Source organism: Apteryx mantelli, chromosome 1 (assembly GCF_036417845.1).
Source record: "Apteryx mantelli isolate bAptMan1 chromosome 1, bAptMan1.hap1, whole genome shotgun sequence".
NCBI classification, from domain to species: domain Eukaryota; kingdom Metazoa; phylum Chordata; class Aves; order Apterygiformes; family Apterygidae; genus Apteryx; species Apteryx mantelli.
Genome location: NC_089978.1, coordinates 185,730,812 through 185,753,601, shown reverse-complemented (window position 1 = coordinate 185,753,601; position 22,790 = coordinate 185,730,812). Strand labels below are relative to the sequence as shown.

General features: G+C 37.0%; 1 protein-coding gene across 3 annotated transcripts in view; it reads left to right on the top strand.

Moving 5' to 3' along the window:
• The first annotated feature begins 1,922 nt into the window (after nucleotides 1–1,922).
• Nucleotides 1,923–22,790, top strand: part of USP15 (ubiquitin specific peptidase 15) — a 65,854-nt gene continuing 44,986 nt past the window's right edge. For 2 of the 3 annotated variants that reach the window (XM_067314248.1, XM_067314239.1), the window contains exons 1-3: nucleotides 1,923–2,057; nucleotides 16,806–16,933; nucleotides 21,373–21,503. In XM_067314248.1, the coding sequence (XP_067170349.1) occupies nucleotides 1,969–2,057; nucleotides 16,806–16,933; nucleotides 21,373–21,503 (348 nt within the window). In that variant the 5' untranslated portion in view covers nucleotides 1,923–1,968. The remainder of the gene's footprint in view (nucleotides 2,058–16,805; nucleotides 16,934–21,372; nucleotides 21,504–22,790) is intronic. The other variant, XM_067314254.1, reaches the window with a different exon arrangement.

Here is a 22,790-nt window from a genome sequence, read left to right as displayed (position 1 = left end):
GCTATGCTGTAGGATGTTTAGGAAGAAAAGAGAAGAAGAAGTGGAGAAGTAAATTTTTCTACAGTACCTTTGAGGTGAGACTTACAGTTGTCTGTCACTTCTACAGAACGTACTGTGTACACGAGTTTTCCCTGTGAGAAGCAGAGAGGCTCACATCCCAAAAGATGAAGCCCTAAGTTTCTTTATCCAAGTCCACTAATTGACCTGAAAACAAGAACTGAGCGCGCAAACTTTGTGTTCTATTGGGAATCGATAGAATCATCAGCTTACATGCTTTGTTATCTGCAACCCATTTGCTGAACGTCTGAGCAGCTATACATTATTTTAATTGTTTCCCTCTTTTTAGGATCAATGTTTAAAAAAACAACGCGACATGTTTACAAGAATTCATCAGGTAGCAATGAAATCAGGTAACAATGGAGGCCCCATGATTACTGGAAGTCTGCCACCTTTCTCAGCTAGATTAACAATATCCTGAATTCAATTATATCAAAAGCAGTAAGATATAAATCTATATTACAAAAGCTTGTTTTTCATCAGAGAGGGCAGGAGGTCATTCATCAGTATCTCCAGTGCTGTTTCTGTTTACCCAATGGTTTAAAATGCAAAGATCCCCAGGCACCATCTAGGATACATGTATTTGGAAACAATTCCTTGCTAACTCAGAAAGCTTTACTAAAAATACAGATTTAACACTAACTGGCAGTTTTCAAGAATTTTGCACAGAGGAAAGGTTTCTTGAAGCTTAGGAAGACTATATGCTGTTTTAGTGTGAAAGGCACAGCTACTTCTTTTGAAGCACTCACAGTCCCGGAAGGAGACTTAGTTATTCTTGTCTCTTCTTTACAGTTCTTAAGTAAAGCTCTGATTCAGACAGCATGTTATACTTCTTTCTGTCTAGTACCTTTAATACCTAATATCCGTCTAGTATCTGTTTCTGTACCATGAATAGACTGAATTCAGGAATAGGAGATCTTTCATCTAGTAACTGCAATTATGAAACCCAAAAAGCAGAGGCACAGGTGGCTCCAGGTGAACCCTTCGGCAAAGTAAACTGTTCTTGGTCTTATTACAGACTGCTGAACCATAAAGCTGTTTTCTGGCATAGTGAAACAAGAAATATTTTCCCCTACATTTCCAAGAAAACATAATTTTTGTAAAAATTTAACTTTGGCACATATAGATGATTTCCAGTGTTCATAATATTAGCTTTACTAGTCAAGAGTGGATGGGGGGGTGGGGCTCCAAAATCTTCCTCCCACACTTGAGGTTCTAATCGGGCATTTATTCATTAAATGGCAGGAAACCTTGTCATTGTCCAGTTCACTCTTGCCTCTCGGTTCTCCACATAGTACAACTCTCCCCATAACTGATATCTTTGATTTGCTTGCCCTCAACCTGGAATTTCACATTCCACGCTGACAGAAGCGACGAACGCGATCATCCGCGCCACGGAGCTTCCCGCCGCCCGCGCCACGGGCTGCGGCGCTGCGCCGAGGGGCGGGGCCGAGGGGAAGCCGGGCCGAGGGGCGGGGCCTGGCGAACGGGCAAGGCACATCGTCCGGTTCCGTCGAGGCCGCCCTCTCCCGTTTCCGTCAGGCTCTGGCCGCGCTGAGTCATCGTCCCACGGGCCCGGGCTCCCCTCCGCTCCGAGGAGGATACAAGCGGTGGGACCCAGCAGCAGCCCTGCCCCGCCGAGCGCCTTGTCTCCCCTCGCTCTGCCCGGCGGCCGTGGCTGCGCGCATGCGCGCTGCTTGCCTCGTGGTGGTATGAGAGACCTCCCAGCCGCTAGGGGGAGCAGCAAACGCGGCGGCGGCGGCTGCGGGCCTGGCTCCCCCCGACGGTCCTCGCCCTACGGATTGTGGGAAGGGAGGGGGGGCGAGGGCGTCTCCCCGGTCGGCGTCACTCCCAGCATGCAGCGCGGCCCGCTCCTGCCCCTGTTGCCGCCGCTGCCGCCGGGGGGAGAAGATGGCGGAGGGAGGCGCGGCGGATCTGGAGACCCAGCGCACGGACATCGCGGCGCTGCTCAAAACCGCCCTCCGCAAGGGCGACACCTGGTGAGGGAGGGGCCTGGGGGCCCGGGCCGACCGACCGACGCGGGCGGCTCCCTCCGCCCCCGCTGCCGCCGCGCCGGCAGAGGGACCGGCCTCCTCCCCGCGGCCGCCGGGGGAGGCCCGGCCCCCTGCGCGCTCCGAGGGAGAGGGCGGGAGGCGGATGGCAGGGCGGGGGCGGGCGGCAGCACCGCCGCACGGGCCCGGGCGGGCCGCGCCGGGGGGCAGGCACCGAGGTCGGCGCCGCCAAGGAGCGGCGGGGAGGGGCCGGATGGCGGCCGCGGACAATGAGGGGCCGCGGGGCGCCTCTCGGCCCCGCGGCGCGAAGGGCGGCGGGAGGAGCGCTCCGCCGCCGGGCTGAAGGGAGAAAACGGCCCCGGCGTCACCTTCAAGTTATCAGAAATTTTATCTGTAGTGCGGGCATGTCGCTGTGAAGCCCGTCCTCGGCTGCCATAGATCTCAGGTTGAAACTTCATTTTCACCGTGGTCTTGTTCATTGCATAAAAAGCAGCCCCTGAAGGTGCCGGCGGGCCCCTAGGAACATCAACAACAAACATCTTAAAATATATCTTTTTCTGTTCAGTGAGAAAATATTTCTTAGTATGCTGTACAGATTGCCAACAGACTAATCCATGGTTGAAAAGAATTAGGCAGGTTAAAGGAGCATCGCTTTTAAATGTGTTCGGTTATTTGAGCTTATGTAATTGAGTTCTTTGAGGCTAGGAAGCAAGATTTCCCCCCCCCCCCTTTTTTAAAAAAACGGAAAAGGGAACTGACACTTTTTCCAGCACTCAACCTCTTCGTCTTTTGCATTGTGAAATTATCACCCAAAGACAAAGGCTAAAACACAAACTTGCTGAAAATTACAAATACACAAAAGTAGAACTTGCCCACCTCATTTCAGCTGTCATCACTTGCTGTTCCAGTTCTATAAAAGACTATATTTAACAGTGTTGATACTGCAGCATGTGTCAGAGCCATACATATATTCTGATGCATTATTCAAATACTGCTGAGTATATGTTCACTTTCTGGCATAAGAACAGACTGCTCTTAAATTGAGAAATATAAGCAGCTAGATAAAAAAAAATCAATTCAGATGGTAATGTTGAAAATGACCAGTGGTAGTACAAGGCTGCTTAGGCTTGAAATCTTCTATTTTAAGAGATTTTTGTTTTATGAGTCTGTTGGGTACTTTCCAAAAAATTTTTTGAAACGGTTAATATTACTCAAAGTGAAAATAACTTTATGACTGTTTACATAATGACTAAAAACTGTAAGTTTATTGAACTGCATTTTTAGTACATAAAATATTTTAACATATGTAAAAATCAGTTGGGGAAATAAGCTTCTAAACAAGTATATTTAAGTATATTTATATTAAGTATATTTAGCTCTGATTGTTATCTAATATTCTAATATTAGTTGGGTGTTTTAAGGCTGAAAAGCTATGGTAAAGTCTTAATAACTTTGATTCTTGACCTAGTAAATCCAGAAACAAAAATGAGTATACATGTGCCTTCATAGGAATAATACATAGAGCTATGTATTTAAGACTTCAGAAGTTAAGGAATATGTTTAATCCGGATATGTTATTCAGAGATATTTTGGTAATAGCTTTTTGATCTTGTAGGGGGTCACTAAGGAAACGTAATATTTAAAGTGCTTTAAGTCATGATTCAGAATTGCAGTTTCGTTCATTCAATAGTTAGTGTTGCTGAAAAAAAAATCTTGAACAATGATATGTCAGCTTGTTCTGATTGGGCCTTAAAGCACTGCATTTAAAATATGGTACTTCAAAATTACCAGCTTATACAGAAAGTTTTGTCTAAACTATTCAGAATGTAGAGTTTAGAGGAAAACAGTAAGCTATATAAGGAACCTATAAAGCTTTGGAGTTTTCCATTAATAAAAGAGGAAACTAAAGAATAGAGCAAAGAGAGGCAGATCTTTTATTATCTATAATGAGGGCAATGAACTCTTCATTAGTTCTTCATATTTGCTGCAGAGAAAAGAAAATGAAACTGACTTTAAATGCAACATTTTTAAAGTTAGATGTTAGATAAGAATTGGTAGACTAGTGAAACAGTTGTACAATTGAGTAAGCTGTAGAATTTGTTTCACTGGATGCTTTTAAGAATAGCTTGGGCATAGTATAGGTGAAAATATATTGCCTCAATGGATGGGCAAGATGAGTGTATTTTGACTGTCCTGTCCTCAGAGACAGGATTTTGGGCCAATTTGTCTGGAGTGGCCTTTTTGCATTCTTACAGTTGTATTTTTATAGGCAGTTAATAAATTAAATGATTGAACTAGGAGAGATTGAGGATTCTTCCATCTCTACATTTTTTTTTCTAAACAGGTATATTGATTAAAAATCAAAATAAAGCTTTTCCAAGGCTCAACCTTACTAGGTTGCCAGTGGCTTGAAAAACGCTCACTACTTTTGTTAGTGAATTCAACATTATAAACCATACTGGTGTTCCACAGAACTTCAATTATATATTTTCTTAATTCTTTCTTCTCGCAATATTGTCCAAAAAACCTTCAGGTTCTGTGGCTGAAAGTACCTTTAATTCTGTTCTGGAACAGAAGAAATGCTGTATTTGGTTTTATATCTCATTAGGATCTGATATGATTACTTCCTAGTATTTTGAAATTCCACTGATCCTTGACAAGTGAGGGGAATTTTAATTTTGTGCAGATTTTAACTTTTCCTTTAGAAAAAAAAGGAAAAATTTGGTCATTACAGTTGCAGACAGATTTGGTCTGAGTCAGTATCTTCCTGAATCTAGTCTCAAAAAGTTGAGAGCTGTTGATTTTCATCATTTTTCTAGTCACTGCATAATTGGCATGACCAGCTAGCCTTAATGTTGTCATCTAATGCCTTTGGAGCTGCAGTGGAACTCTTGAGAACCTTGCCAAGCTTTTCTGCTTTTTACGGTGTTACTAAGGTACAGTTTTCAACACTGAAGGTTATTGATCTTGGAGCAGTTTGCTTAAGGAGATGATGAAGACTGTCCATTCTTGTGTGTGACTTCTGAATATCTCTTAATTTCCCCCCCCACGTTGAGGACAGATTTCTTGTCCTTACCATCAAGTCCACTTTCAGTTCTGCTTTCTCTCTAGTTTCTGTTCTTCTTTGGCTCTCTGTCAGCAATGTTGCCTAAGTTACTTAAACACGACATTACAAATGCTCTCATACTCTTTACTTTGCTACCTCTTATGCATATTTGCCCTCCATGGGCTAGACTGTGAGACCACATTTCTCACCTTTAGATATCATCTGCCAATAAATAGTTCACTTACACTGGATACTAATGCCTAATAATGGCTAACAGCTTGTTTCCGTCAGTCAGCTTCATCTACTTTTCTCTTTTTCTCCCAAAATTTCCCCACTGTGCTGCTTTCATATATTTCTTGCCATATATTGACTTGTGAGCAGGAGAGAATATAGACAGCATTTGTATTTTTGAAAGCACTAACTTGAAAACAGATTAGTCTGTCACAGTGGACAAATAACTGTCACAGGGAGTTTATTTGGTGGTTAAGGGAACACACACAATCCTTAAATATTTTAATATGGAATACTGTGTGGCAGTACAAAGATGTGCCATATAGAGTAAGATATTAGTGAAACCATTAATACTGTCCAGTTATGGTATTCACATGTCACAGAAGGTGTTGATTTGGAATAGGTTCAAAAACCTAAAAATTTAATAGAGGAGGAGGAAGCCTGCCTTACAGAGAGGAACGTAAGGGGCTCAGTCTATTCTGATAGAATGTCTAGTCCTGTGTTCAAACACTTACATAGGATAGACAGTATCTTATAGGATAAGAATTTTAGACTACCAGATGAAGATTTAAGAAAGTATTTGCAAACTGAAGCTAGTCAAGTTTAGACCAGAAGGAAGATGTTCATTTCCAGCATTGCTAGCCAGTAAATTTTGGATCCATTTACATAGTGATGGGATAGGTGCTTCATCTGTTCTTGATTTTTAAGACTTGCAGATTATAAAAACTGCAGAACTATAGTAGTTTGTGTTCTTTCAGATGTCTCTGATACACATTGCTCCTGAAATTCTGGTGAGTCTAGAGGGAGTACCATTGTTCACCAACTAGTACATTTCTTAAAAGATGAACAAAATATTCTTCCTTTTGCACTGTGAGAATTTCATTGGCTGAATCTTAATGAACAGGCATATATAGCACTACATGAAAATTCTGCAGTGCACATCATTGATGATAACCTTGATGTAGAAGTGCTTAAACTTAATAGCATTTTATACTCTGATCTTCCCACTGATTTCCATGTTCAATCATCCATTAATGTGTTGCACATGAATGGAATCCAGGTTGAACACTAATGGAAGATTTTTCTTGATTTCTCCGAGAGCATGATCAGAGGCTATGGGTCTGCACTTCAGCAACATTTTGAATAATATTCTAAACTGATGGCTTAGTATGACTGGAAGCAAGGAGCACTGTGTCAGTGTTCCAAGGATAGAATTGGCTTACTTTGCTTTCAGATGAGGTTTAGGTTGCTAATTTTTGTCTTTAAGATCTTATTGTCCAAGTTTTGCATTAGATTGTTGACTGGTATAATCTAATTAGTTGATATGGAATTATCTTGATGCATTTAGTTCAACAAAGCTTTTATTTCTGAGGAGGGATGTAAAATATTTAGGCTAAGATTTCTTAAAAGTGGGAGCTAAGTAATATATTTTTGATCTCTTTGACCCCTGGATTTTTTTCTTGTGGATTTGCCTACTTTTTGAATAAAATCATGGTTTCAGTTGTATGTGAGGAAGGAGAATAATTATCTTCTCCTTTGAACTCTTAAGATTTTATTTTCCTATATGGAGAGTTTGTTAATTCAGAAAGAAATTTGAATTTTGAAGTCATCTGTTAATCATGAATATACCTCGTCAAACAATGTTGGCTAGTCTAATCATTTAGAATAGAAATACAGGTATAAACCCCTTCCTACATTACATATTTTTATACTATGAAATATTGGCTTGGAATCTTGCAAGAACAAAAATTGGATGCTGTGCCTTTAAACAGGAGTCCTAATTTGCTTTCAGCAACACAGTTGTTCCACTTTGTCCTCAGTATTGCTTAATCTGTACTCATGCACAGTAAGGAGGGGAGAAAAAACTGAACATCTCTCTGGACAATTTGCACAGTTCTGCTGTGAAATGACTTGTGTTCAGAAGATCTTGTGTCCCAGCAGTACACAGTGGTGGAATGAGTGCCTCTGTATGAAGTATCTATATTGCATCTTCAAGTGAAGTGCTTTGATTTTTGAAGTCCAGGGACTGACCTGTCAGTATAAATAAATCTAGATTACACGTTGTTTAATTCTCATAATATGTAACTGAAGAATGCATTCAGAATGCTCTGAACAGCAATGCAAAATACCAAGATCGTAATCGTATTGTTTAAATATTTTGGTATCAACCTGTGTGGTAAGAAAAGCAGTCATACTTCTGTGATATTGATGCTGTGTTAAAGAATTTTAAATTTGAAAGAATTTTAGAAATTAGTTAACAACTGTCCTGCTAGTGCCATTATTTTCTTTTGTGAAGTGAATAGTGTCCATACGTGGTCATGCAGCTGAGAAATTTTAAAGCTTGTATAAGTTTATTATTGAGTGATTTTTCTATTTGTTAAATTGTGTTTAAGAAATTAAAGCACATTTACAAAATTTGTAATAGCCTTGTTCTTTTGTTCTTGTAAATTAATGGACAAAGACTATTAAGGCATCCCATTTTAGCTGCCCTAATTCTCTGCATTTGATCATTCATGAGGATACAGTCTTTGTGGGTAATTATAACTGCTTTACCTGATACAGACACGTATTTTGGATATAATGCAGGGCTATCAGCTGGTAACTGTGTTTTACTATTTGAATGCATCATTACATAGGAGTACAAGGACCAAAATATTTGTTGCTGGTATACCTACATTAGGAAAAACAATAAAATTCTTAAGTTTTCTCAGTGATGTGCAAATTATATTGGAGAAACTTGAAGTCCAGTAATTGATGAGAACACAGCCAGGAACAAGACTGTTACTGGTGTCCCTTAATCCACAGATATCAGCAGTCTTTTTTAAATGCTGCAAATAGTCACTGTTTCATCCCACTTTAATGGGGACTGAAGCATAATATTGTCTGCAGTGAACTGTTTTCTCAGAGTTGTCTTTAGGTGCTATTTGAGGCTGGAATGACTGATCTACCCTGATCCTAAAGACAGAGTTAGTCTGTTTAGTGCTTTCAGCTAAAGCGGGTTTTAAACAGTTAAGTCTTTTGCTTGTTAATGTTTGTTTCCAATGTTTCTAAACAAACCTTATTAATTTCTAGCCATGAGAATGAAGTAGAATATCACACATTTTAATATAACTTTGAGGAATATGTTATGTTTTAAAGAAAAAAACTTAATTAAAAGTAGTTTAAGGTGAAAAGTAATCTATGCCTTGAAAGCAACCAGAGCATAGAAAAGCTGGAAGAAGAAACTGGGTTAAAATATTAAGTACTGTGCTTTGTAGTTATCAGTATGTCTCAAGGAATCATTCAAATAAATAATTAGTTAATGTTCTGCCTAAATGGTAAGATAGTATTAGAAAATAGTTTCTATTTGGGATGAGCTAGGTATGACCAGCAGTTATCATTGCTTTTCAGGGAAACGAAGTGACATACAGTATCAGAGGATCATCAAGAAGCCTTCTAATTATATTTTTCAATTCCTCTTCATGATCAGTAGGCTGAAGTAAGGCTTCTAGGCTGAAGTAAGACTGGAAGACAAGAAAAACAAATGTAATCTGTGAGGAGCCTCGGACCTCAAATAAAGCCTATCACTTTTGTCATCAGCTGCTGAAAGGAGGATGTTGTTGGAGTTTGTACTGCAGGGTTCAGAATTTCATCTTCTGTTTCATCACCTGTGGTGAAATGCTGAATCCATATGATCTGAAAGCCTATAATGTAGCAAAGGCAAAAAGTACACTTTGGTAGAGTATGTTGGTATGTGCCCCATGTGCAAGGAAGTCTTTGCCATTTGCATGGGTTTTCCATGCCTTTGTTATCAGAATGATGCAGAACATGTTTCAAAGATTTGCAGAATGTCTTTGGAACATGTCTGCAAGGACTGACTTTTCTTGTGACTGATCTGATGTGGATAGTGTAGACTTTGGTTATACAAGCTTCTCGGGTGGTCTGAGTGGATATGAGGTTTTATTCTTATTCAGGATCTGGTATCTCAATGGATTTGAGTATAAATTGTCACTTGTATATTATAATCTGCTTCCGACTGACAAGAAACATTTTATAGGTGAGAGCAGATATATCTTGGAGATCTGAAACTCAGTCAGAAGTAAACACTGAGTACTGAAGTAGGCCAGACTTGACCTGGGAACCTGGCCATAAACATGTTTTATAGCTTTTTGCTTCTGTTTGCTAAAAGAAAATATAGATCTCTTTAAGCATATGCAATATAACTAAGGGAAAATACTTAAAACTACTTAAGCTGTACACATATTTCCAATAATAACTATCTAAAATATCATATTTTAATGTAATTTTCAGCAAACAAATAATGCAATTTTCAGACATGCATTTTTCTGTTTACTTTTAGGTAATGCTTTGGGACTATTCCAATATTTATGTATTTCTGTTATCAACTTGTCAGCTCTAGGTGACTTTAAAATAAATGAACTGGGTTGTATTGTTCATATCAAGCAATTTATTGAAATGGCTCTGATTTATTTAAAATGCCTGTAAATATTAAGCATTTGCTGTTTTAAAGTTAATGAGTTCACCTCATTGTGAGGTCGTCTTGATTTTTAGATTTGCACCTCAAAACAGCATATCAAGAAATTTGAGATGGTCCGCTCCTTCAGTCTCTGCTACAAATCCTCCATGTGCATTTCACCCCTGAAGATGGGTTGGCTAGCCTGTTCATCTGCTTGACTGGTGACTTATGAAAGAGCAAAATTTTCATTTCCTAGTTGAAAGAAGTCTTGATACCATCACTTGTAGAAAACAATCAATTTTTAATAGTGGTTTTCAAGAATGGATAGGTTGTATTTTCAAACTTTGCTAAGGTGTCCTGGGTAGCTGTCTCAATGAGGTCCACAGTTCCTCCCTCCCCCCCCCCCAAAAAAAAAAAAAGTAGTGTAGCATTAGACTGTTTTTGAGAGCTTTCCTGCATTATGTAATAGTAACAAAAATAAAAGCAAAACAATGTAACAAGTATAATGTGCAGACATTTGTATTTCTATATTACTAATGCATGGCATGCTGTTTATGTATCTGGGACAATACATACTCAGTGTATCTGGTCTCAGGAGCATCTTGCAAGTTTTTGATAAGTTTCCCCTAAAAAGTAGTCAACCCTTATTTAAGAAATGAGGCTTCAGGAGATGTAGTTCTATTTAGTTGAAGTATATATTTTTCCTCTTAACCAATTCATAGGTAATATTTAGTTTTCAGGTGCTTTATTGTATCACAGATATTGCAGCATTGGTGAAAAGACAAACTAAGTCACCAAACTTCTTATGGTTTTCCCTACTTTGTTTTGTGTAGTTGACTAGTCTTGTTGATTTTGATGAGAATGTGTTTGTAGGATTTAAATTCATACTCTCTGAAGATCTGATTTTTACTCTTTCCCTTAATGCTAAGAGGTCTGGATTTAGGTATGTGCTTTAAGTGCTTTAGCAGGTTGAGCTCCTAAGCTGACCATGGTAAAATTACATTTTTTGCAATATAATCTTTAACATGGTAAATCCTTCTTGCATAGAGATAAGGGAATTGTATGGCACTTGCACACAACCATCTATTTTTCTTAATTTTATTGAAAAAGAAGTATTTCATCTACTGCTTTAGAACAAGTTCTTGTAAAGGTGCAAGATTACCGCTGCTGTGATAGTGTTCTGTAGTAAATCAAAAGTAATTCTCTCACTGGTACCAGATTTTTGTTGAAGTAAAAGTTGATGCTGATTAAAATGCCGTGTATATATATTTATAAAAAATATTTATACGTACACACACATAGACAGTAAGTCACTGTAAGAATTCACAACTATAAGAATTCACAGCTATAGTATCTGTTAAAATTTGTCAAAAGCTATCTGTAACATCTTTTTCTTGATTATACAAATCACTAAAACTTTTTTTTGCAAGTAATGCATACTTCTATCCCACAGTAGTGGTAAAATGGTCATCTGCTTTACTGAGTTTGCTCTTAAGAACATCTTTGTGAGGATAAAGACTATACCTGGTTAAATTAAGAAGTTTAATTTTGGTGGATCCTGATTCAATGGAAAGCTGTTGTTTCAAAACAGGAAATAAATATGTTACCAAACATGTGCAAGTATCCTGCTTAACTTTGTTTATAAAGGGTGTTAAGAGTTGAATATTGGGATAGTGAATAAGGCAGTCCTTTCAAAGCCATGGTCTGCTCTGGTCAGCTTCAGTAGGCTCTGGTGCCCAGAGCCATATCAAATCTTTAGCGTTTCACTTCAGGTTTGATTATTACGGGATGATGTAGTCTGTAAGAAGGCCTGAGAACTGGCTGTGAACTGGTTGCTGCTTACCAGGAAGTTCATTTTATTAGTATTGCTCTATTTAAAAATTACTATACAGAGATAAATACTGCTTCATGTTGCAAGCAGCTTTAACTAGAATATTAAGTTTTGCTCTTGAGTGCACTAAGATTTCACAATCTTTTCTTTCAGTCTTTTCATTAATCTTTAGTAGAATAGATCTTTTAAAAAAATGCGTGTAGTCACTTATTTGTCTGACAAAACATAATCAGTTTTAATTACACTTTTTCGATGTTACCTTATTTTTACAGTTGCAAAAGTCAATGGTAGTGTTTCACAACTGTTTTGCTTCATTTTTTTTTTACTGACTGAAAAAAGTGCAACAAAATTACCAGTGATGTAGTCGTCATAGCTCTGACCATATGTCTGAAATACGCCAGGTTTACAGAGTATTGCTCAATGTGAATTCAAGCAGGAAAAAGGGAAAGAAGAAAGATAAAAAAGATAAAGATATTTGAGTAGCTTTCAAATTTTTGACATTCATGCATTCTTCACTTTGTTTTTCTCCATTATACTAGTAGATAGCCATTGCTCAAGGAATCTCAAATTTCATGTGAATTTATAAGTCTTCAACATGGTTTTGTAGTTTTATTTCCAGGGAAGGACCTCAGCTGTGCTCTTTAGTTCTTATCACTGATGTGCTTGCATGATCTATAAATGGCCTTTCATTGTTTCTATGCTAGAAATATTAATCTCTTTTTTGAGCATGAAAATACAAATTCCTAAATTTTAAGGGAAGAGATGCAAGTTCTTCCACTTTATTTTAGGAAACAGAAATTTTAGAACTTTTCAGCTAGGAGAACTGTAAAGAGACATCACAGAGGAAAATTTGGTCAGTGCAAAATTAATTGGATGTTGAAGAGTAAGGACTTGATGAAGTATCGAATTGATAATAGTGAATACTAAAATCTAGAAGAGTGCGTGCCTGAGCTTTCTTATACTGTGAGTATGCCCAACCGTCAAAATTTTTGATTAATCGGTATGTTACCTGTATGATCAGACATTTAACAGAAAGCATTTTAAAGCAATACAGTTCTACAGCTTACTCTCCTAGACAGTTGCTTTGTGAGCAATAATTAATTAAAAGAGTGGGTGGGTTTGCCTATATGATAATTTGCCTTCTATGTAGACTTATAGCTTTCCTTCTCTACGGTTTATAGTTTCCTTCAAATTCAGGTCCAGAAAGTACAGACCATGGGATGGAGTAGGAGCAAGGATGGCAGGTTCAGTGGTAGAATGGATGCCTGAAGGTAACTGAACATGGCTGCGGCTGTTGTGGAATAGTTCTGGAGGGCCGCAGATTTTAAAAGATAAGGAGAGGAAGAGAAAGATGAGAATGCTACTGGCCTTTAGTATGTTCATAAGATGGAAAGCTTTGTCTGTAAAACAAAAGGTAAGGGCATGTCAGATTAATCAAACTCTATCCCTTTTTGCATGTATTAAAGAAAATTGAATTGGATATTAAGAGGCAGTTGGAAAAGGAACTGAGACTTGTAAAGGCAGAGTAAAAGGACTAGATTTTTGCAAACTTTCTGCATTCACTGTTGAGTCTGTACCTCCAAAAACATTCTTGTATTCACTGAACCAGATCACATCTGAAGACATCTATATCTGACTATTGATTTTGGAAAAAGAGGGACTTGTTATTTCTGTAGAATTTAAACCTAATTTGTTTATCCTGTCCTTTATGGTAGGAACTTTGATAGGAAAAATATAGTTAAAAACTGCTTGTAACAAACATAAAAAACATTTTAAAGCATATTAAGCATCTGTTATATGATCTTGCATCACTTCCTTTATCTATTGCATGATGGCAAACATGGTGTTTAGAAGGGACTTTTCAATGTTTAAAGTTTATATCTTTGCTTTCATCTGATCTTTAAAAAATATACTCATGCTTTTTATTTTATTACGGAATTCTTTTTTATACAATTGACTACCAAATTTTAAACTGGGTGTAGATCATCACATTGTACACCTGTTTTCACAAGCTGGTCATTTTTGATAGATGAAGCTGATTCGTGTTTAGTTTCACAACTGTTTGAGATTTGTGGATTCATGGATTTTGTTGCAGTGATCATTAAATCTATTACTGTGTTAGTAAACCTGAAAAGATCACTTCAGAAAAGGCTTTAACATAGGAGAGCAAGGATTTACTTTGATACTTCTTGTGTTGTAAAATGAGGGGTTTTCTATGCAAAGGTCTAAAATGTTTTTGGAAGTTCATTTCTTTGTTATGAAGTACTTGTAATTTCATTTAACAGTATAGCCAATTGAATAGTATCAAGAAGTCAATGTATTTTACTGACTGAGTTTGATTTTTTTGAAGTGCAGAATATGTGTGGGACTGGAACTTGCTCAGATTTGAACTGAATAAGTTTTATCTTATTTTAAGCATTAATAAAGTTTAAGTCTGTGTGTTTATTTTATTTGTTTTAAAGCCTGCAATTTTTTTTTTTTTTACGGTGTCTTATCCCAACTTTTACCATTGATGATGCAGTTTAGCCTTATCTGGTCTTGTTTGGTTTTGTTCAGAGCATGTTTAGAATATAACAGGAAACGTGTTAAGGAAATTCTGCCACAATCCTGAAATAATCGGTGATTGGCCAGGCATTAAGATCTCATAATTCTGGAATAGGACTTCAGCCACACTGGTTCATACCGATTTGATGGGGTGCACTGTGCCCAAAACACCCTGTTAAGTCACTGGCTGTTTCTGACTTCAGTAAGAGTGTAAAAGGACGTTATTGCAGCAAAATACTTTTCATACAAATTTCCTTAATATTACTTAAAACAAAACTTGATATTTAGATAGTTTTGGTTCAAAAAGAAATTTGAGACAGTTTTCTGAATGCTTTATTAAGTTCTTAAAATTTCAGAAAAAAAATTGTGTGCTACAAGCACAAAGATAAAAGTTGTGTCCAACAACAATTTGAGAAGAGATAGCAGCACGTGTAGTACTGACGGCTCTTGAACAGTAGTAACAGATTGCGGGTAGTGGAATAGACATGAGACAAAGCACTGTGAGGTGGTCAAGGTACCTGCTACAAAGTACGGTGGCATAGGTGTGGTAAGGGGGAAATATGGTCCCTGACCAAATTTCTCATACTGGCAGAAGTGTGACTGTAACAGTTGAGACAGAGCTCTGCATTTGTTGTATGTGTTGCTTTGCTTAGGATAGTTGCAAACTAATGCTCTAGTCATTTATTGCTAGGAATAATTTTGTCCACAGAATCATTAAAGTCTTTTACTGTGGATGTAACCACGTTCTGGAGCAAGACTATTTACAATGTGAATTAGGATAGTGTTGTCACTGATGTTGTAAAATTGCCTTTGAGACTTTAGTCTTTGGCTTTGAAGGTAGGTGGGAGAAATAAGCATCCAAAAGCCTGTGGTGATCTCATGTATTCCCATCTAATGCCTTCTTCCTCTTTCCAAAAAACTTTTATCTATAGATTCAGATGCTTAAGAGTACATTATGTAGACAGCTGAACAACTCGGGTTTAGTGAGAAGAGAATCTGATAAGTTGACTACAAAGCATTCAGCTACTAAGTGCAAACCCAATAGTAATTACTTCTTTACCAGAGGTTTGCTAGGGATACTTCTGAAGACTGACTCCAGGCTGGGTCTCTGTGAGTAAGAGAAACTGGACTCAAAGAAGATCTAAGTTAAAACTTAGATATCTTAGCTTTCTTATTTAGTTACATTGTTTAGAAGCACAAATTTAAGCTCTTGTTAGTTTTTAAACCTTTTCATTAGAGTGTTTACCCAAGCAATGTTTTTGTACTTCTTTGGTAACAGGAATTGTAGGTGTGAATGTTTTGTTCTACATTCTTTCCCTGGTATTCATGAGTAGCTCCTACATATGGTGAATGCCAAGTACAGCTATGTGTATTAGCAGACTGGTATTTGAATCACCAGAAGAGTTTTGAGACCTGTCAGAGGTTCAACAGCATATTATTGTTATGCTGCAAATAAGAGTTCAGTAGTCAAATACTGGAGAAGAGAAGAAGGATTAACTTAGGTCTTTAGGTTTACCTAGTATTTCATCCTGATAATGATATTCTGGCATGTGAGAGGGTGGTAACAGAAGGATTGGTACAGACCGGAGAGAAGGACTTGGATGCTTTTAGGAAAAAAAAATAATGAAAGTGGAGTCTTTTTAAAAGAAACTTTGAGAAACACTAAACAAATTTGGTATGTTAAAGTTAGATAAAATATGACAAAGAAGACATAAAATGTAGGTTTCACTGGACTTAGTAAAAGCCTAAATGTCAAGAGTTTAAACTGGGAAGAAATACTGTAGACCTGGGTTTACAGAGATATCCCTTTATATGGAAGTGTGAAGTTCCCTGGGTAGAAACATCTAGTACTGCTTCAAAATCAGAACATTGCTATATGTGTTGATGTTGACTCAGAGTGTCAAAATACCTAAGCTCTTTGGCTCTTGGCAAACATCAGAGTTCTAAAATCTTTGTGCTTGCATATGAATGCTACAAATAAAACTACATCAGAGAAATTATTTTACCAAAAGTTGCCTTTTATTTTTAAAAGGGCTGTTCAGTAATAAATGTCTTTGTATAAAGATTTAACTTGAATCTCTTGAATTAGTAAACTGAGAACAGAAATTAAAGGTGGTGATATTTCATACTAAAGAAGAAAAGGCTTTTGGAACTTGCCATTCTTCAACTTCTGGTATGCTGTATGGGCAGCCCTGTGAAAGTCTACTTGCCCCCTGTGATTATTGGGAGCATTAATTGCCCACAGTAAAAATTCTTGTTGGTAAGAGGTACTGATAATGTTTAGCAGACCAGACACAAAGATATTCTCCATTTTGCAAGACTGGTACGTATGAGTGAGTTAATATGAATGAATTAGTACCACAGGGAGTAGTAACATATAAATGACACTCGCTTGTGAACTCGACTTTTTTTTTTTAATCTAATATGACTATAAATATAAGGCAAAAAGGCCTAGCAACTGGAGTAGAAACTTCAGGTGCCATCAAATGTGCTTAAAAATATGCAAACTTGTCCTTCTAGAATCAAAGTATACCATTGTACATAACTTACGGTACTTTAATATAATTGAGAAGATAATTTTGCTTTAGATTCTACCAATAATTAACTTTTTTGTTTTTTCCATTTAAGGTATCTAGTGGACAGTCGCTGGTTCAAACAGTGGAAAAAATATGTTGGTTTTGACAGCTGGGACAAATACCAGATGGGAGATCAGAATGTGTACCCTGGTCCTATTGATAATTCTGGACTTCTCAAAGGTAACGGCTTCTGATTGTGTATTAAGCCAACACAATTTTTAGTTTGGATTTCTCACAGATTCTTCATTTTTTTCTAGTTCATAGTATAGATAAATCTCTGCATTTATGTAGATGAACCTTTTTTTCAGACAGTGATAAAGGAACTGGAATAAAGATATTTTTAATGATTTATTAGTTTGTAAAAGTATTTATTGGAACTTCTTTGCAGTGGTAACAAAATATTTAATAATTTACAAATTATTAGTTTGTAATGATAGTTGAGACATGGAATTCATTCAAGTTCACAAATGACTGGCCTGATTTCACCAAAACTTTTTCAGTTTAACCAGTTTAAAATAACCTTTTTAAAGTTGAACAGTAAGATTTCTTTTGTCAACAAGCCCCAAACCTTTACACTGATTCTGGAGCAATTAAGGAAGTGTTATTAAACAGTTTGGTGATTGTATAAAGCATTCTGAAATGATAGAGGGTAATTTTGTAATCCTTTATAGAGTTCTAAATGTGGTTAAATTCTGCCATTGTTAAAATTATGCAGGTCTGACAGACTCTTATGAACGTAGTCAGATTTGTGGACCCAAGTCTCAGAAAACTTCTCCCGGATATTTTAAAAATTAATCCTGTGGTCAAATTTTATATTTAATGTTCAAGTATCGAAATACTATGAAAGCTATTAATAATTAATCTGCAAAATATGGTGAATACAGAATCTAATAGATAATTTCCTTCTGTGTAGTTACTGATAGTATAACATAATTTGTTTACATATATGAATACAAATTTTAACAACTTTATGGGCTTTATAGGGTTTATGGTGAACTACGACTTTCTTCATACAAAACCTCTTAACTAGAATTCATATCTCATTATTTAACAAGTTATATGTTAGAGATAATCTCTTCCTTCATAGAACTTGTCATACCGTGTTGCCCTAGTTGTCAGTTTAAGTGAATATGCATGTTTGACAGTGACTAGTATCAGCGCTTTTGAGGAAAGTGCTTTATTGTCACGTGCGTGTAAACGCTGTCCTCTACCTACAGACTAAAAGATCTTTTTTCTCCAGGTGGGTGGCATGTTTTGTTTTCTGAAACATGAGGGTTCAGTTCTTTTGTACATTTCTGTAGTAAGTCTTGTAATGAGGCAGGTCTGTTTAGGTGTTACTTTTCTTCTCAGCTGGAATCAGATGTAGCGAGATCCTTTTCAGCCTCAGCGAGGCAGCAACTCTTCTCTTTTCTGTGTCCACCCACTCAAGCAAGGTGACTTCTAGATGTGCACAGCACTGTAGTAGTTAATTGGGATTACTGGTAACTTTCTTATTTTGCATGGATGTTCTGATTATCTTTAAAGTTACTGTGGATGTGAAGCCCGTGTTAGAGGTTCAAATCTGGAATCATATTAGCTATTTTGCTTAAAAATTGCTGAAATACAATTTTCTTTCTGTCGTATTGAAACTGCCCCACACCTCTTTCAAAATAAGCACAGCCTCAGGATTTATGGACTTAATATCTTTTTATCATTCATGGTTCTAAAAGTATGGCTCTGCATTGGCAGTGAGAGTATGCACTCAACTACTGTCTGACATCTGCTGTTCCTGTGTGAAGGCATTTTTAAAATTAAGAGTATTAGTGCTCAGCAAATAGGAGCCATCTAGTTCACATGCTGCAAAACAACAATTCTCTGTGCTCGAATTCTTAGCATAAATTGAACCTGAAAATACTCATGCTTTGTAATCTTGTCTTCGGCACTTAATAAAACTGTATGTTATATAACAGTAGTTGCTCTCATACTGTTCTCCTAAAGTGTTAACTCTGGAAGTTTGCATCTGATATAAAGAGTATAAAATAAAAATGTTCATGCTTTCTCAGATATTCTGTGGTGTAGTGCACTGATGAGGGAAAACTATTATTAAATTCAAGAAATACTGATTCCAGGAAACTGGAGCAATATGTTGTGTTTATATTACTTAAGTACTGCTCCCTTATTTCCAGAACATTTGGATGAAGTGAGAGCAATGTAAAATAACTGGTACAGCTTTCAGTTAATCTCAGCATACTCAGAAATGTTGCTGAGTATGAAGAAATGCACCCCTAACATGTTCAAAAGAATAGCTATATAGTCAACTTTAGATGAGCGAAGCAAGCACAAGAAAATTGTCATTCAGGACAGTTGACTGCTTATCACAGAAAACAGTTTTGCATATGAGAGGCTCAGTTATCAGTGTCAGAGGCTTCTTTGATGGAAATAAGGATCTGAAAAATTTATACTAGGAAAAAAGTTGGTGTTTTTAGAAGGACAGAATGGTGGAATCCAAATTGCATCTTCTCTCTACAGACACCTGTAGCAATATGAAACCAGTGCAGAAATACAGTATGTGTTTCCTATGTGGTAACTGGACACAGAGATGTTTATGGATTCCTCTCCACCCTCTGCTCCCAGTTCTAGTGGAACCATCTGTAGTGGTACTATCAACCACCATATGTATATTATTGAGGAGGCCAAGTAGTTGAATTGATGGTACCAGTCTCAGCTTGTTTCAACAAGAGTTTCTTGGATACAGCTCCTGAATATAGATTTGGGGGTATTTGGGGATTTTTGTTGTTGCTGAGTTATTATATTTGGCTCTTCCTACTAAGTCATTTATATGATTTTTATCAGAGAAAAATGCACGCAAACCACATTGTACCCATTGTACACATCGTCTGCTCACCAAGTCATCTTCTGAACTGCAGATACTACATAGTATGGAAACAGGATTTTTTGCCACCTCTGAGCAGCTAATGGTAGTAACTAATAGCATGCACTTAAAATACGTGAGCTGAGAACAATGTGCATCTCCGAGGTTTCACTTGCATGTGAACATACTTAGCTGGAGAGGGAAGGAAAGAGAGAGTCAACACCAGTGATAAGCTAGTAGGGACAAGAGAGCTGTGCATTCTTCTTTGTCCATGTTTCCACCGTTTGGGGGATTAAAGCAAGAGCATTGCTTTTTCTCTTATTTTCCCATCAGATCACAAACCCTTTAAACCAACTTAAGATATAGCAAATGCAGATAGAATGGGAAGATTCCCAGAGTCATGGTAAGCTGGAATCTTGTTGACTCTTCCTATCAAAAAGTGAATATGTCCCTTAAATATATCCCATAAATGTCCTCAGCAGTGATGCCATCCTACAGAAAAGGTTGTATGGAAACACATTTCTTAAAATTCTTATACCAGAAAAAAAGTCAGGATAGCAAATATTAAAAGGACCTTTTAATTTAAGGGGTTTTTTAATGCTTAGAGACTTTTTTTTTTTAATTGAAGTAAGCAATGTTATGCTGTGTTTGCTAAATCTGTGCAGAGGAGAAACATAAGTGTAAACATATAATCAAATGAGGGAGCTTTAGGACCTTTCACATGCATATAGTGTGGACTTATTTTTCTTGCAGAAGAATGTGGGTAATGGTATTCATTTTATTTAGAAGTATTAGTTACCAGTCATCTTCTAAGAGGAAAGCAAACACCTGAAGCAATATGAGATTATTTAAGATTACTTTTATACTCAGTTGTGTACTTTCTGCAATTCATTCACATAAAACAATGAAAATAAATACATGATGTATTTATTTTCATACTTCTGTGTTAAGTTTGCTCTCCTGCTTCATTCTTTGGAGCTGAATGTGTGAGTCTTCCTCTTTCATCTCCTCCTATATAGAGGGATGTTTTCTGGCCTATAGTTGTATACTTCCCAGTAGAAAAACAGCTGTCGTAATTGTCTGAGGCCCACAGTGGTTCAGATCTGCAATGAACTCTTACACATACAGGATAGCGGTTATCTTACTACTGTAATACAGATTGAACCAAAGCTAAAAGCATGCTATTTATATGAGAGGTGGTCAAACTGTGCTTCTTTCAAGTGCTGAATCTCACTGTCTCTGTGAAGAGTTTTATGGGAACTGTTTTCCAGAGCCCGTAGGATTCTTTAAACAGGAGAGTTGTACTATGTGTTTCTCCCAGTTTGTCACGGGTGAATGACTTTGAACTTTGTCTCAAATCTACTGCAACTGCCCATTCCTGCATTTTCAGTCAAGGATGCAGGAGTAGCATGAACTGGAAGTATCCATGGTGATGGAGGAATATGTGCAAAGTGGGTGAGGAAATGAATTGGGTTCTTGAAGGCTGTGATGGTGTGTGATAACAAGATAGAAGCTCATGATTGCAGGAGGATGCAGAGTCCTCATTTGGACATGTGAGAGTAGGAATACTCTATATAATAGGTATGCCATGCATGTTCTGGATGGCTTACCTAAATAGTTTCAAAAATAGTTTTGCTTTGAATTCCATTATACTGATAACATAATTGTGACCTAGAAAGTACTTTGATTGTTATTTATATTAAAAATAGTGTTTCGTTAAAAAACTGAGAGTTAACAACATTCAAGTAAAAATATCTTTCTTTTATAGATGGTGATTCTCAGTCTCTCAAGGAACATCTCATTGATGAGCTGGATTACATCCTTTTGCCAACTGAAGGCTGGAATAGGCTACTTAGCTGGTACACACTGATGGAAGGTCAAGAGCCAATAGCACGCAAGGTAATCTTAAATAAATTACCCCCTGGGATGAAAGTGATTCAAATACAGTCCTGCAAATAATAGCAAATACACAGGAGTTGCACAGAAATCTGTTAGGAGTTGTCTTTATTAGGAGATCGTAATGATGATCATTTAGACAAATCCTGCTTTAGTTGCTTATAGATATCTAATTTTTATTTACATTTTAGAGACTTAAGTTTTGAAAATTGAGAAGGACACAAAGGATGTTGATACTTTTTTTTTCTTTTGAAATAAGACCTCTAATTCTTCAAGAAGAACTTACTTAGCTTTTAAGTCTAAAAATGCAAATGATTTTGTAAAATAAATATAAACCTTAAAAATCTATTGATGGTACTAGTGAAAAGTCTAACTGTTACAATGTTAACACCAACAGAGTAATTGGTAGCTCCTTTTGCGATGAGCAGTCATCTCTTCAGCAGGTTGCTGATTGTTCTTTCTTTAAGCAAAAACCGTATCTCGACACAAGCAATAGTCCTTAGTCCAGGAGAGGCAGTGACCCTTCATCAGTGTGAGCTGACATAAGGAATTTTTAACACATGAATGTTAAATATTACCATCTTGGGCTACTTGCTCCAGCATTTGTCCATTTTTACCTGGTTAGTGAGCAGATAATCTTTATAATTTAGATTATTTCTTAAGATTCAAGATAGTGATTACAGTTGCACCCTCTCTGAACTGAATTACTAAGTTTTAAACCACATTTGGGTATGTTTGTCATTTCAGATTGATTGTTAAGGAATATTCTTTCACTTACAGGGCTCTTTATTATAAATCCTCAAAATTTGCTGAAAGAATCTATTATGATTAGAATTTAGTTTGGTATAGCTTTCGAACAAGTGCCAGTTTTAGCTATAGAATGAATTTTTGGTCTTCAAGATTCATGTGGTCAGCAAGAAAAGAAGTTCAAGAGCTGAAAACTGAATCATTCTTTTTTAACAGTCTTTTTAACACAATAAAATATTTTTTTAAAGAGACATCCCTGGAATGTCTCTTTTTCTTTAGTTCTGTAAAAGCTGAAATCCATTAAGATGGCTCCCCTTCTTTAAAGATATCTATTATTAACTTGTTACTGTTGTTCCTGAAGATGGATTTCACCAAACTAGATGTTCTTTCTTCCCAGTAAAGTACAGGTTCTGTAATTTTTCACTTTTGTTTTCCCCTCTGTCAATATAGGGGAAAATGGAAGAGGAGAGAAGGGAAATTAGAGTAGTTTGTCTCCTACTTGGAAGGAACTAACTGGAAAAATACTTGGAGTAATGAGTAGCT